General features: G+C 36.1%; 1 protein-coding gene across 2 annotated transcripts in view; it reads left to right on the forward strand.

Moving 5' to 3' along the window:
- The window catches only part of LOC129417201 (metastasis-associated protein MTA1), a 69,814-nt gene that overhangs the window by 34,713 nt on the left and 20,930 nt on the right, over window positions 1–14,171 (forward strand). For both annotated transcript variants that reach the window (XM_055171707.2, XM_055171708.2), the window contains 2 exons: window positions 6,411–6,537; window positions 10,789–10,852. In XM_055171707.2, coding sequence (XP_055027682.1) covers window positions 6,411–6,537; window positions 10,789–10,852 — 191 coding nt within the window. The remainder of the gene's footprint in view (window positions 1–6,410; window positions 6,538–10,788; window positions 10,853–14,171) is intronic.

Here is a 14,171-nt window from a genome sequence, read left to right on the forward strand (position 1 = left end):
TTTGATGTTTTAATAAAAAGGGCACTGTCACTGAGTGTCACTCGATGTAAAATCAAAGTCTGACAGACAGTAAAATGACCAATAAACACCTTTTTTATTAGTTACCACCAAAATCATGATTGTCTCAGGTCAGTATTAAAAAGTAAATTCTTAATTTTACGTAAAATCTGATATCCGCTGTGTTATTCTGTCATCTTCTCCCTTTTCTCCAAACCGCGACAAACGCCAGTCAGATTATTTAATACAATAAATCCCCTAAACAAATCACAGCGCACCATTCCACGCATTGTAAACAATAATGGCAGCGCATTGAATACACAAGAAATCCTAGTTTTCCTCATCTACTTTGTACTTTGTGATCAACAAACAAACAAAAACTAATACTTTTTGATGGCATTGATAAACCTGTGGAGGGGAAGAAACGTAAGCCCTCAAAATCTAATAATTTACGTGAGAGGCACTCGGGCGAAGGAAAAATGCAGACTGTTGCTTGTTCTCACATCAAGCTTCTGTCATGCTAACACATTGACCCCAGGGGATCTTATGAAAATCTTTTCATTATTTTACTCAAAGTCAGCGAAAATCAAGCTGGACCAAAACATTTTACAGCTACGGCGTCCCAAGAATGACAGCAGCAATGACAGTGTTCTTAATACGACAAAGTGTTTTGATTAATGCCATTAATGTTTATTTTTTTAATCAGTGTATACCACTAGTCAACTAAATAAATATAACATGGCAAAGATGAATGCACATTTATATATTGATTCAATAGATTTATTGCATTTTGCGGAAAAAAAATCCGTTTTAATAATACATCTTTGGAAATCAATGTTAATGTTATTATAACCTAAATGTGCTTTGTGAAAGTTTGTAACAGAAAATAGTTTTCATCTTGTCACTTTCTTGGTATAGAAATCACACTTTTACTGAAATTAGTCTTTAGTCTAATGTATTTAAAGCGTTTTGTAACCAAACTCTTAATTTATAAATGTTATGAATAACACATGTTTTTTTAAGTTTCACAAATGTTCTGTTTGTCTCTTATTTATGGTAGTAGCATTTGTGTTATATCAGCCTCATAGCGGCTATACAGCTGGTATTGGTATCGGCAATAAAAAAAACATATCGTTCGACCACTAGTATGTATGTATAGATTTCAAATGCATGTTGGTCGAGCATCTGCTGTTGAGATAAACTGGTTGTTTTAAGAGATAGCTCTCTCCAGGTATCGTAGACCTCCGTGTGTGGTCTACTTTCAGATTTGTATAAACATATCAAAGAAAGACAAAACCAGATTGAGTGTACGACAGGCAGAGAGCAGTGGGATATGTGTGTGCTGAATGCCAGAGTGGGTAAGGAAGAGATGGGAATACATATTGATTTCACACAAACATCTTTTTGCCTCTTAAAATCCCTTGATTCCTTTTGTTCTGCTTTCTGGATTCTCTCTCTCTCGCTCTTTCTCTCTGTCACATGCACACACACACACACACACACACACACACACACGCACACTCTTTCTCTCTCTCTTTCTCTCTCCTCAGGTTTCTGCATATGTCTCTCATTCTCCTTCCTTAATGAAACTCTAAATGAATTGGAGTACGCTCGGTGGTTTTCCTCCCTCCCTTATGACTCTCTCACTTATCATTCTGCGCTCCACTCTATATCCATACACCACATGTGTAGGTTTGGTAAAAGAGCTATTTCTTGCCTCCGTACCTCTATGATGTTCTCTTGAAGAGAGAGGTGATAATGTGTTGGTTTAAACTGAATTAGGAAACCGCCTTTGCATCGTCTGCGTTTTCACAGTAATTTTCACATTTGTGTGTTTGATGAGCTCGGTTAAAAGCAAAGACATGGCTTCGATGAAAGGCTGCCATAGTCTCATCTGGACTTCCGTTTGAAATGTTCAGGACTGTGAAAATCGAGTTATTTCTTGATTCGGGGTCTTTATTAGATTTGGGGTGGTGTAGTCTAGTGGTTAAAGAGCTGGGCCGGTAACTTTAAGGTTAAGATTCAACTTTCAACGTTTCCTCCAGGGCATCGTACTTGTTTAATGGACTAAGTTTAAGTTGCTTTAAATGGAAATGTCAGCTAAAGGATAAGTTATGTTTTTGTGATCTGTTTTTCAATCATTGTTGTTTTTAATGTCAATATTTTGCGATTGGGGTCACTGATTGAAGATATAATGTAAGTGATGATATAGGCAGCAGGTTGTTATCGCAGAAATAAGCCACAACAGTGTGATCAAGATCTTCTGCTTCGTATCGGGTCCTGTATTACACTGAAGGGGCTTATTTAACGATAACAACTGGCTGCCTGGACATTATCCTGCTTATAACACTGCTATTTACTTCATAAGTAAGGGAAGGAACATTACATTTTTTATTTGAAATATTTTATTAGCTCATTTTTAACGAATGCAGACCTTCCGAGAGGAAACCCCATTTATTTTTGGTGTTAAAATAAGACGTATTAAGAGACATATTTAAGAGATATATTTAATTTGTATAATATTAAACTGTAATTGTCAAAATGATTGGCAGCATCCGGGTTACCGTGTGTTATTAGTTTTAAGCAGTTGTTATCTGGGAAAAACAAACCTGCAAATGTCACGACTGGCCAATCAGAATCAAGCATTCCAATGAGCCGTGTAATAAACATAATTATATGATAATGTTTTCAGCACAGCCCTGCTGAATCCATAGTGCCACAGCTAGTGAAATTATATTTTATCAAAGTTTACAAATTTGATAATTGTAAAACGAGTATCGTAGTTACACTAAGCCAAACAATGAATTGAAAAAGGCAGAGCAGAAAAAAGGCATCTGTCTTCACTGGCTGTATGCCACAATATAACTATGATTAAAAAATGATTAGTCCTGATGAGCTGTTTTTTTCTGAATTGGTCAGAAAAGCCTAGAGACCGTAAATCATTGGTTTGAATCAGTGCAACAAATTATACCAAATACTGGATCTGGCTTTCAGATTGATGAATGTTACTCATGGATTGTAATTGTAATAAATTTTAATTGAATAAAAAATGAAAAATAAACAGTTTTGTTTAGTGTGTGCTATAGTCAGGACCTGTCAGTGGGGTTAAGATTTAAGAAAAATTAAAGGGACAGTTCACCCAAAATGAAGATTGTCTTCATTTACTCACCCTCAAGTTGTTACAAACATGTATATTTTTTTTTCTGTTGAATACAGAGTAAGATATTTTGAGCAGTGTAATCTAGGGATGGCGAAAACTAAACATTTTCTTGACCGGCCACCGAGCCTCATTAGCCGGTTGAAAGCGGTTAACCGATAGGCCTATTAATTTAAAATATGCTACGCTGTTTGAAATAACATTTCGAGCCGCGCCTGCAATTTCGCAACTCTGTCGCATCTCTCTGCGCTCTGCCTCAAGCTCACACACTTTTTTAAAATCCCCTACAGCGCGGAACATGAGTCCCGCAAACGCGGCGCCGAATAGGAGGACAAATTGCTTCTTAATTTCGATGACTAACTGTAGTAGCATGTAGTCCGACAACTTTGACCGGTTAACGTTGATACGGTCAACCATCGGTCAAACGGTCATCGGTTAACATCCCTAGTGTAATCAAACAGCTTTAGGGCACCATTGACTTCCATAGTATTTTTATTTCCTACTATAGAAGTCAATGGTGCCCCAATTTCCTGGTCTGATAAGTGTAATTGAGCAAAGAAATGTATACAGATTTGTAAAAACTAGAGGGTGAGTATTCTCTTTAAAGCAAACAATATTCATAAATAGGGCTGTCACAATGATTAAATAATTTGCGATAGTTTGACCTCATCGTGATGATTGCAGATCACCGCAATGATTGCACTTCTCTTCAAAAACACAAGGCAGAGCTGCAGCGCCTGTATAAATGAGATTATCAGATAGGGCTGCACGATTCGGAGAAAAAATCTAATTGCGATTTTTCTGATCAAAATTGCGATTCGCGATTTAAAGTGCGATTCATTAGTATATAATAAAAGAGGTACATCCAGGTTTGTTGTGGTGGTTTTAATAGCACCAAAGAAAGATGCTGTGCTACTGTTTATTTAAAACCTCTTAAACATTGTACCAAGTTGTCTGCAGGACTTTGCTATTCTGCAGACAAACTTTTTTTTTAATCTAAGAACATTAAAAAAAATACAATTAAAATTTTTTTTTTTGAAAGTTTTATTTAAAATAACATATAGGCCAATGTATTTTGGCTGTCACTACAACAATGCATCTGACAAGCAAATGTTTAGTTTTTCTTTTAATCATAAGACTATACTCATCTTGTTTTACTTTTCAGGCATCTGTAATAAATGTAAATATATTAGTTATTAGAATCTATGATTTAACATAAGCAAAAAATACAAATAAAAGACTGCACAGTCCTCACTGTAGGATTTTAAATGTGGAGCTGCAGAAGCTTGTTCAGTTAAGAGTAAGGAGTGATTTTAATTTTTGGTGTGTAATAAACATTTCTGACACAGAAAGCACCAGGTTACTGTCACTTTAAGACACAAGACAGCAAACTGCTCTGCTTCAATATAGCCTACTGATAAACATCCAGCTGTTTATGTTCACTTAGACAAGAAAGAAAACTTAAGTTTAGTGATCACGCGTGTGCTGACTGCTCTCTGTGTGCGCGCTTCATGAACCCTCATGCCTGTAAATATTCAAAGCGGTGCAGCAGATGTGCGCGTGCAAGAAAGTATAATGTACCTGTTTCGTCTGCTGTGTTCCGGGCTTTAATGAAACCTGCTTATAGTCTGATGAGGCGCTTGTCATTGTTTGCGGTGCATGACGAGAAACGGACGTATATACACCTTTCTTTAAGTCCAACATTAAAGGGAAATGTTTTCGCGCATTTCTGTCCTTTCATTTGCCGGTTAATGAGTTATAATGCGTTTTTAAAATGACTGAATCCAAAATCTGCCAACTTCATGACATTCCGCGTTGTGCAGTTAATTCCATTTGTATGCATTTCGCGATTCTGTCCGTGTTTTCCGCATCGCGGAAATCATATGGCCGTACACTTTGTTGAGGAGTTGAACTGCTGCTCGCGCTCATGTTTTCCAAATGGTGTGATGACGTTGTAGTCAGCACCTCAGTGTTCATGCACTCTATTGGTCTAAACTGCATCAAACGTAAAATGCGCATGAAGCGAACTGTCAAAAACTGCGTACTGGATGATTGTTATATTTAATAGTTTTGAATCGAAATAATCGCATTTCTTGCGATTCGAAAATCGCATCCATTCACATCGCGATTTCGGTTTAAAAACGATTAATCGTGCAGCCCTATTATCAGATGGCGCTTCTTAACTGACAGTGTAAAGTGATAAATTGCAAAGCGAATGCTGCAAAACTTTTTGGAAAACATACATTTTCAAAACAGCAATTCCAAATTTAGGGAAAATGAGTATGCTATTTTTAAGGATCTGTAAGGAATTGATTTTTTTTGCAGCCACTACAGATGTGGGTCCAGTACTAATATGACCTTAGTATGATTGGCTACTATTTAAGGTCTGTTCTGGTATAGTCAGTTTATTTTGATTGCATTTTTATTTTCAGTTATTTTTCAGTCACTTTATGGTGTTTATTTCTTATGAAGAATTTTCAGTTTTTTAAAGATGTATTTATTAAATAATTACTTTTAAACATGTGTTATGTATTGATATTTACTGCCAGGTAAACATTGCAAAATATATTATTTAAATTATCACAACAATGTGTGAAAATTATTTCATGAACAGAAAAAGAGTAATAAATGTCAAGGCAATAAAACAGACAGGTTTTAATAATCAAAATCGTCAAAGCCCCAAACAGGCAATTAATCGCCACAATTTAATAGGCAATTAACCTTCAGTCAGATTTCACAATCGTGACAGTCCTATTCATAAAATGTGTTTAAGGAAATAAAGTAATATAACTTCTTTGTACAGAAGATCAGAGTTTCTTGTTTCCATTAAGCCAGGTACACGCTTTACAATTCTAAATAGTCCTTTATAATTAATTGTAGACTGTGCGAACTTGATCCATTTTCATTCATTTCAGACTGTAAAATTCTGGAAAAGGTATAGAAATGAAAATTTTGTTATGATTTACTCACTCTCAAGTTGTTCCAAACCTGTAGAAATATCTTCGTTCAAAGGAAAAACAAATTTTTAGTATTTTTTTCTACTATGGAAGTCAGTGGTGCTTCTGCTTCCTGCTTGCTTACAAATCTCTTCCTTTGTGTTCGGCAGAACAAATACATTTTTATAGGTTTGGAAGAGCTTGAGTAAATGATGACAGAATTTTCATTTTTGGGTGAACTATTTCTTCAAAATGACTTGGGATAAATGTTTTAAAGATTAACTGTGGCACTGATCTTGCTGTTTTACTTTGACTTTCAGGAGAAATGGAAGAGGAGATGGAGAATCCCGAAATGGTGGATCTCCCCGAGAAACAGAAGCACCAGCTGCGACACCGAGAGCTCTTCCTCTCCAGACAGCTTGAGTCCTTACCCGCGACACACATCAGGTAACCCAGAAAAGACTGTCGACGTAAAGGATGTGCTTCATTCTGTTCTCCGGCAGCCAACCCGAACTCTCTGTCATTAGCGTCAGCACATGAGTCACATGTCTAGCATGCACACCCGCCTGCCTCAGTCTTCATCCGTCTCTTTCCTAATGAAATCCCTTTTGCCAAGTGCATTAACCTTACGCTCATTCACAACTTTTCTTTCAATGGTAAGAATTTAGCAGGGAGGAACTGAGTCAGCCTTTCTCTAGTGCTTTTGCAAATAGTCATTTGCGCATATAAATAAAATTGGTTTTTAAGGGTCATGCCCGTTTTTATTTGGGTGTTGCTATGAAATCCTATGTTGTTAGGAAAATGGGTGGAGCTTTTCTGCATTTAACCCTTTCTCGTCAAACAGGTTGTTCACTGTTAGTTGGTGACGGAAGGTGGATGGCAAATAACGGCTTTCTCAGGGCTTGAACCTTCCCTCAAGTGACTCAGTTTTAGGATATGCTGCATGTACACTACCAGCGACTTTGAGGCGTAAGGAGGAGTTCCTAATTCCTGTTGTTATAGTAAAAAACATATACAAATAAGTATCCATCCACTGCAGTTGCTGATGAAAGATGGATGACGTTAACGTCACGCTTCAGTCTTATTGGTAGTCGCTCCCGAAAGTCACTCATTTGCAAATGCTCATTTGCATTTGAAGGTTTTACAACTTTGTCACGTTGCCCCATCTGGTCGCCAATGCGTGCGCGTTGCAACCGCAACGCTCTCTATTTGAGCGTGCTTGCCGCACTTCTACATTCAAAATAACCTAACAGTGTAACTCCACAATTTATTACTTCACAGTTCACAGTCTTTGTAACGTCTTTCAGCAATACATATCCAACATTTATAATGTGTTCAGAAACAATTCTCTGAAATTACACAGACTTTAATGCATTTTGGCTTGTGTTTTGTCTGGTTAACTAAGATTTTACTCAATGAAGTACTCAGTACAATCAGATTGGATTTTTGCAGGTTTGTTTTTGCTTTGAGGTCTCTCATGAGTGCCGATTCATGCATTTTTATAAATTCTAATACAATATGAAATGATTTACTTCAAATAAAAGTTCTGAGCATAAAAGTTCTGTTCTTATGTCTTAACATCTTAAAAAAAAGTTTTGTTTATTTATTTATTGTGTTTTGGGGGGGGGGTAATTATATTTCATTCATTCTGACTTATTAACACAGTTTAAAAGTTGTAACCTTCATGCTTAAAGGATTAGTCAATTTTCTTTAAAAAAATCCAGATAATTTACTCACCACCTTTCATCCAAAATGTTAATGTCTTTCTTTGTTCAGTCGAGAAGTAATTATGTTTTTTGAGGAAAACATTCCTGGAACTTTCTTATTTAAATGGACCCCAATATTTATTAGTTTTAATGCAGTTTCAAAGGACTGATCTCAACAAGGCATAAGGGTCTTATCTAGCAAAACAATTGTCATTTTTGGCAAGAAAAATAAAAAAATGCACAAATAAACACAACTTCTCGTCTTCCTCCGGTCCTGTGACGCGCCAGCACAACCTCACGTAATTGCGTAATGACTTCGAAAGGTCACGTGTTACATATGAAGAGTTTCGTTGCAAAACGAGATAACCACCGTTTTGTTAATTGTTCAGAAATCGCGTTTTTTAGTTCTGCATTCCAATTCATTTCAATGCAACTGCAGTTGGTTTGTTTTGATTTAAACCTTCATAACTTAAAAAATACAGCTAAGTAGCACCATAAAACAAAATAATAACATGAAAACATAATAATAAACATGTTTTGACAAAAATGTAAAAAAATGGATTTATCTAGTTTTGCAACGAAACTCTTCATATATGAAACGCACATTTGCAGACCATTTTAAACAATAAACTGATACAAAGACATTAATTAGTATCATGCAACAACGTCGGAATGGTCCTCTCTCTTCACACTTGTAAACACTGGGGCGTAGTTTCACATTCATCATCCGTGATCTCTTGACGTGATGATGTATTACATGAGGTCGCGCTGGTCCGCGAACAAAGTGTCAAAAAAGCAGTTGAGCTTGTGACAGAGTATTTCTGGGCCAAATTCACGCCTCCTTTTTCCAAAAAGTTTCGAAAAGTTTTTTTAACAGGGGATCCGTTACGACTGATTGACACCCTATATTCCTTTTATGGGCCTTTACCCCCGGAAAAGCACGACTGCCCTGCATGGCAAGCGAGATCGAGAATGCGCATTAGCATTGCTTCGTCGACTAGAAGTCACCGGTATCACTGCACAGCATGTGACAACTTTGTTTTATCAACATTGTTGGACAAAAGAAGGTCTTTTCGATGTAAGTAGAAGAAAACCTTATTTAGCTTTCCCTGTCTTAAGACAACAGTGGATGCAGTTAGTTTTTCGGCGCAACGGATGGCGCAACGTAATTGCGAAATGGGTTTATGTTTGTTCGCTGGCTGCATTTCGGAGAGGACTGCTTTACAAACAATGCTCAGTTTGATGCCGGATTTGCCACTTGTTTACAACTGATGGAGCGGTCCCAACTTTAAAATACCCCGTTTAGGAGCCGCAACCACATGCGTAAGTTAAAGGATTAGTCCATTTTCTTAAAAGAAAAATCCAGATAATTTACTCACCACCATGTCATCCAAAATGTTGATGTCTTTCTTTGTTCAGTCGAGAAGAAATTATGTTTTTTGAAGAAAACATTGCAGAATTTTTCTAATTTTAATGGACTTTAATAGAACCCAACATTTAATACTTAATTCAATACTTAACAGTTTTTTTCAACGGAGTTTCAAAGGACTATAAACAATCCCAAACGAGGCATAAGGGTCTTATCTAGCAAAACGCTTGTCATTTTTGACAATAAAAATAACAAATATACACTTTTAAAGCACAACTTCTCGTCGTGTAGATCCGGTCGTGATGCGCCAGCTGACCCCACTACGTCACCGCAATACGTCATCACGTCAAGAGGTCACAGAGGACGAACGCGAAACTCCGCCCCAGTGTTTACATGTGTTGAGAAAGAGGACCGTTCCTACGTTGTTGTATGTCAACTGATACTAATTAATATCTTTGTGGCAGTTTATTGTTTAAAATGGTCCGCAAATGTGCGTTTTATATATGTAACACGTGACCTCCCTACGTCACTACGCATTTACGTTAGGTCGCGCTGGACCGGACCTTGACGAAAATTGTGGTTTAAAAGTATATATTTTTTATTTTTCTTGTCAAAAATGACAATCGTTTCGCTAGATAAGACCCTTATGCCTCGTTTGGGATTGTTTATAGTCCTTTGAAACTCCGTTGAAAAAAAACGTTACGTGTTGAGTTAAGTATTAAATGTTGGGTTCTATTAAAGTCCATTAAAATTAGAAAAATTCTGCAATGTTTTCTTCAAAAAACATAATTTCTTCTGGACTGAACAAAGAAAGACATCAATATTTTGGATGACATGGTGGTGAGTAAATTATCTTGATTTTTCTTTTAAGAAAATGGAATATTCCTTTAATAAAAATCTCACGTGTTTTGTTTGCAATCAGAGCTTACGTGCATGTAATGTAAACAACAGCAAACATTTTCCGCCTCAGTCGGCATTGTAATGCACTTATGACATTTACACCTTTTAAATGGGAAAATGCAGAAAAAATACACATTTTTTATTAAAATAGCGGATAAACAAACAAGGATTAATTACCAGATAGAGAGATGTCCTGCTGTAATCGTTGCTGCTGTTGATCAATTACTGACTCAGTATCCGATTCTGGATCATATATGTAAGTGTTCGTCTTTCTCCGGAAAAAAACGGAAAGGCTGTTCTGTCTTTTTAATAAGCTGACAACATGAAAGACTCTTTGGACATATGAAGGATGAAATACTACTCTATAAGTAACCAAGATTAAAATTAGATTAGGCAAAAACGGTGTGTTATGTGAGCTTTAAGCTTTAAACATACACATGAAAGTGACAAGCTATTCAAGTATGCAATGCATACTCGAAATGTGATCCTGCATTTAACCCATCCCTGTGAGTAGTGAACACACGTACTGCACTAAATGATTGTACGGTTACCTCATGGCAATTTCATAACCATGGCCAGACAGCAGAGCTAACGCAAAATGCCATTTCTGTCCAACAGCATTTGGAACAAACAGTGTGATCTGATTATGATCCATTTAGCAGCATATGTGGCTGTGTGATTCAGTCTATAATAAACATTTGTATGTCATTGTTTTTTTTTCAGGGGGAAATGCTGTGTTACACTCCTAAATGAAACGGAAGCCCTCAAGTCCTATCTAGAGAGAGAGGTGAGTATCATCATAGCTTTTGAGCACACGTGCTGCAACTCTACTTTGCATGAATTTGCCTTTCACTCACTGCATCTTCGTTCACAGCACGCGTGTGAAAGGGAAATGTTTATCTGAAGCATGTGAGTGAGCGAGATGGTTTTGAGTCCCAATCTAAATGAATAATTCAGCATGTTGACCCAGTATGTTCCTTCTCATATTTAGTAATGAGCAGACTAGAGACTCTGCTTACGGTATGTGTCCACTGGCGCAGAAGAAATCCGTTTAAAAATGGCAGAGGTTTGCTGGGTGTGTGTGAATAATGTACAGCAGTGTGGTTGTCATCGGTATGGTCTATGTTGCCATCAATAGATGGTCAATAGAGTCATCATATGCATGATAACAGTTGGGGGGGAAACTAGGGTTGTGACGATAAATTTCGTCTCCCATTAAAACACCTGTCTGAAATCGATTCTGAATTGCAAGGCTGCGATATTTCATGTGCAGCTTGTGCGTGTACTATGACATTTTGGTCAGTGAGAAGTCCTTATCAATCTAAAATCATTATGAGTCGGAGTCGTATAATATAAATATTCTTATAAACATTCTGTGGCACAAATCTGGCTTTTGGATGTGTCGGGATTTCACCATAATTCATTTAAATTAATTAAGAAAATGCGCATTTGCACAATTAATCGTTACAGCTCTAGGGGAAGCGTTTTATCAGGATGCCTGATTGATACAACTTGCGCTTAAGTTATATCCCTATTTTAGACAAACTTGTTTCTCTCTCTGCATGGATTGATGGATGGTTGGTTAAAAGGTTTTATTGGTTTAATGCATGGATGGATGGTCAGTTGCTTTTGGCACCCTGTTGTATTTGTTCAGTTTTTTAATTTTCCTACCCAGAAAATGCCTTAAAGATCATAAATTGCAGAGACCCAAGACTTGGCAGGATGGTCCCAAATGTGCCATTATAATAAACCCATTTATTTTTTGCCTATACCTGAGGAACCCACAAGGGCTGACTTTTTCCTTGAGTTTTTGAGTCAGTGCTAACAATTTAGTAATGGTCACGAGCAGTGTTGTGGGTAACGCATTACAAGTAATGTGCATTATGTAATTGTATTACTTTTCTGAAGTCACGAGTAAAGTAACGCATTACTTTATAAATGTACACATTCATATTTTACTTAATTTTTAAAAAAAGTAATGCAAGTTACTTTTCAGTTTAATTAATTAGATAAAAAAGTAACTTAAAAGTAATGCAAGTATTACTTTCCATGAACACAACTAGTTACTTTTTGGGGGAGTAACTTAATATTGTAATGCATTACTTTTAAAAGTAACTTTCCCCAACACTGGTCAAGAGTCTGTATCGTTCTAATTCTTTAATGCATAGGTTGCAACGTGGACCTTTGGGGGTTCTGTGGTGGTATTTACTAGGGGTCCTTCAAATATTGTTTGAATTCAAAATAGTTTTTGGGAGAAAATCCAATGAACCATTCAACTAAAAAGCATTAATAGGTAAATTATAAAAAAACATAAAATGAAGAGCATAATGTTCCCACTATAAAATGTATGCAGTTAAATTAAAATGTTATGTAGTATGCCAAAAATTATGTATCTTTGTAAGATAACCTTCATAGGAAAGTATGCGTTATTAATAACAATAAATACAGTATTAATTTGATAAATGTACTCGTGTTCTCTGCTCCTCATCTCTATCTATTAAAGGGGACATTTTAAGAGACTTTTTAAAGATGTAAAATAAGTCTTTGGCATCTCCATGTGTATGTGTGTATGTAAAGTCTTAGCTCAAAATACCCCATAGATAATTTATCACAACATGTCAAAATTACCACGTTATAGGTGTAAGCAAAACTTAGCAATTTTTGGCCATGCACTGCAAAGAAATGACTTTCTTACTTAGTATTTTTGTCTTGTTTTCAGTAAAAATATCAGAAAATTCTTAAATTAAGATGTATTTTTATTGAGCAAAATGATCTAGGATAATAAGTCTAGTTTTTAGACAAAAAATAAAAAATTTAAGCGAATTTGTGATTAAAACAAGCAAAAAGAAATTTTCTTGAATTAAGTGTTTATCACTCGTATTACTTACCAAACACAATTAAATGCATAGCAGCATTGTGAAGCAGTGTGACTTTCTTATGAGGCATTTAGCTTGTCGCTGTTGCCCCCTAGTGTTACTCGTAATATATAAAAAAGATAAGATGGCCACCAGTAATAAAATATTAAACCATTAAATCTATATTATTCACACATTATACAAAACTCATTAAAATATAAAAGTTTTACTAGTTATTATTAATGATAATCATTACCTACAGCAGAGTTCATAAAATATCACTGTTGACTATATTCATAAAATGTCCGAAAATGTAAAGAGAAACTGTAATTTCATCGATTTACCAGCAGGTGCCATTGAAATGAATGGGCTTCAGTGCTGCGTTTGGAACTATGCGTCACTACATGACACGCTGTTACTTCCGCATACCATTCTTACAACGGACGTCTATGTGAGTGTCGTAACTCTCTTATTATATGACTCTGGTTTTGGCCACAATCCTACATACTGTTCCTTTAAGCACTAATTTACCTAAAATATATATGTTTTGTCTAAAAACTAGACTTATTTTCCTAGGTCATTTTGCTCATCAAGAAATACAACTTCATTTAAGAATTTTTAAATGCTTGTACTGAAAACAAGACAAAAATACTAAGTAAGAGAGTCATTGTTTGCAGTGTGTCCCTGTAAATGCAAATTAACTGATGCAATGCAAACACTGATCACCATAATGGTGGTTTGTTGAAATTGAAACTCAATTGTGCTGTCAATTGAGTTGACAGACAGCACAATTTTCTCGTTCTCTCTTTCTGCACTAAATGGCGGTGGCATGGTTAAGGGGCGGTGTTATTATAATAAGATCCCCTTTTTACAGCGAAATCTGAATGACCTATTTTTTCACATGCTTGCAGAGGATGGTTTACCAGAACTAATTTGCTGTTTTTTTTTCACGTTTTCTAGGCTGATCGAAGCCCTGGTGACCTAACTATAGCACTTAAACATGGAAAAAGTTTGCATTATATTCCAGATAATTTACTCACCACCATGTCATCCAAAATGTTGATGTCTTTCTTTGTTCAGTCAAGAAGAAATTATGTTTTTTTGAGGAAAACATTGCAGGATTTTTCTCATTTTAATGGACTTTAATAGAGCCCAACATTTAATACTTAACTCAACACTTAACAGTTTTTTTCAATGGAGTTTCAAAGGACTATAAACGATCCCAAACGAGGCATAAGGGTCTTATCTAGC

This window comes from Misgurnus anguillicaudatus, unplaced genomic scaffold (assembly GCF_027580225.2).
Source record: "Misgurnus anguillicaudatus unplaced genomic scaffold, ASM2758022v2 HiC_scaffold_28, whole genome shotgun sequence".
Taxonomy (NCBI): Eukaryota; Metazoa; Chordata; class Actinopteri; order Cypriniformes; family Cobitidae; genus Misgurnus; species Misgurnus anguillicaudatus.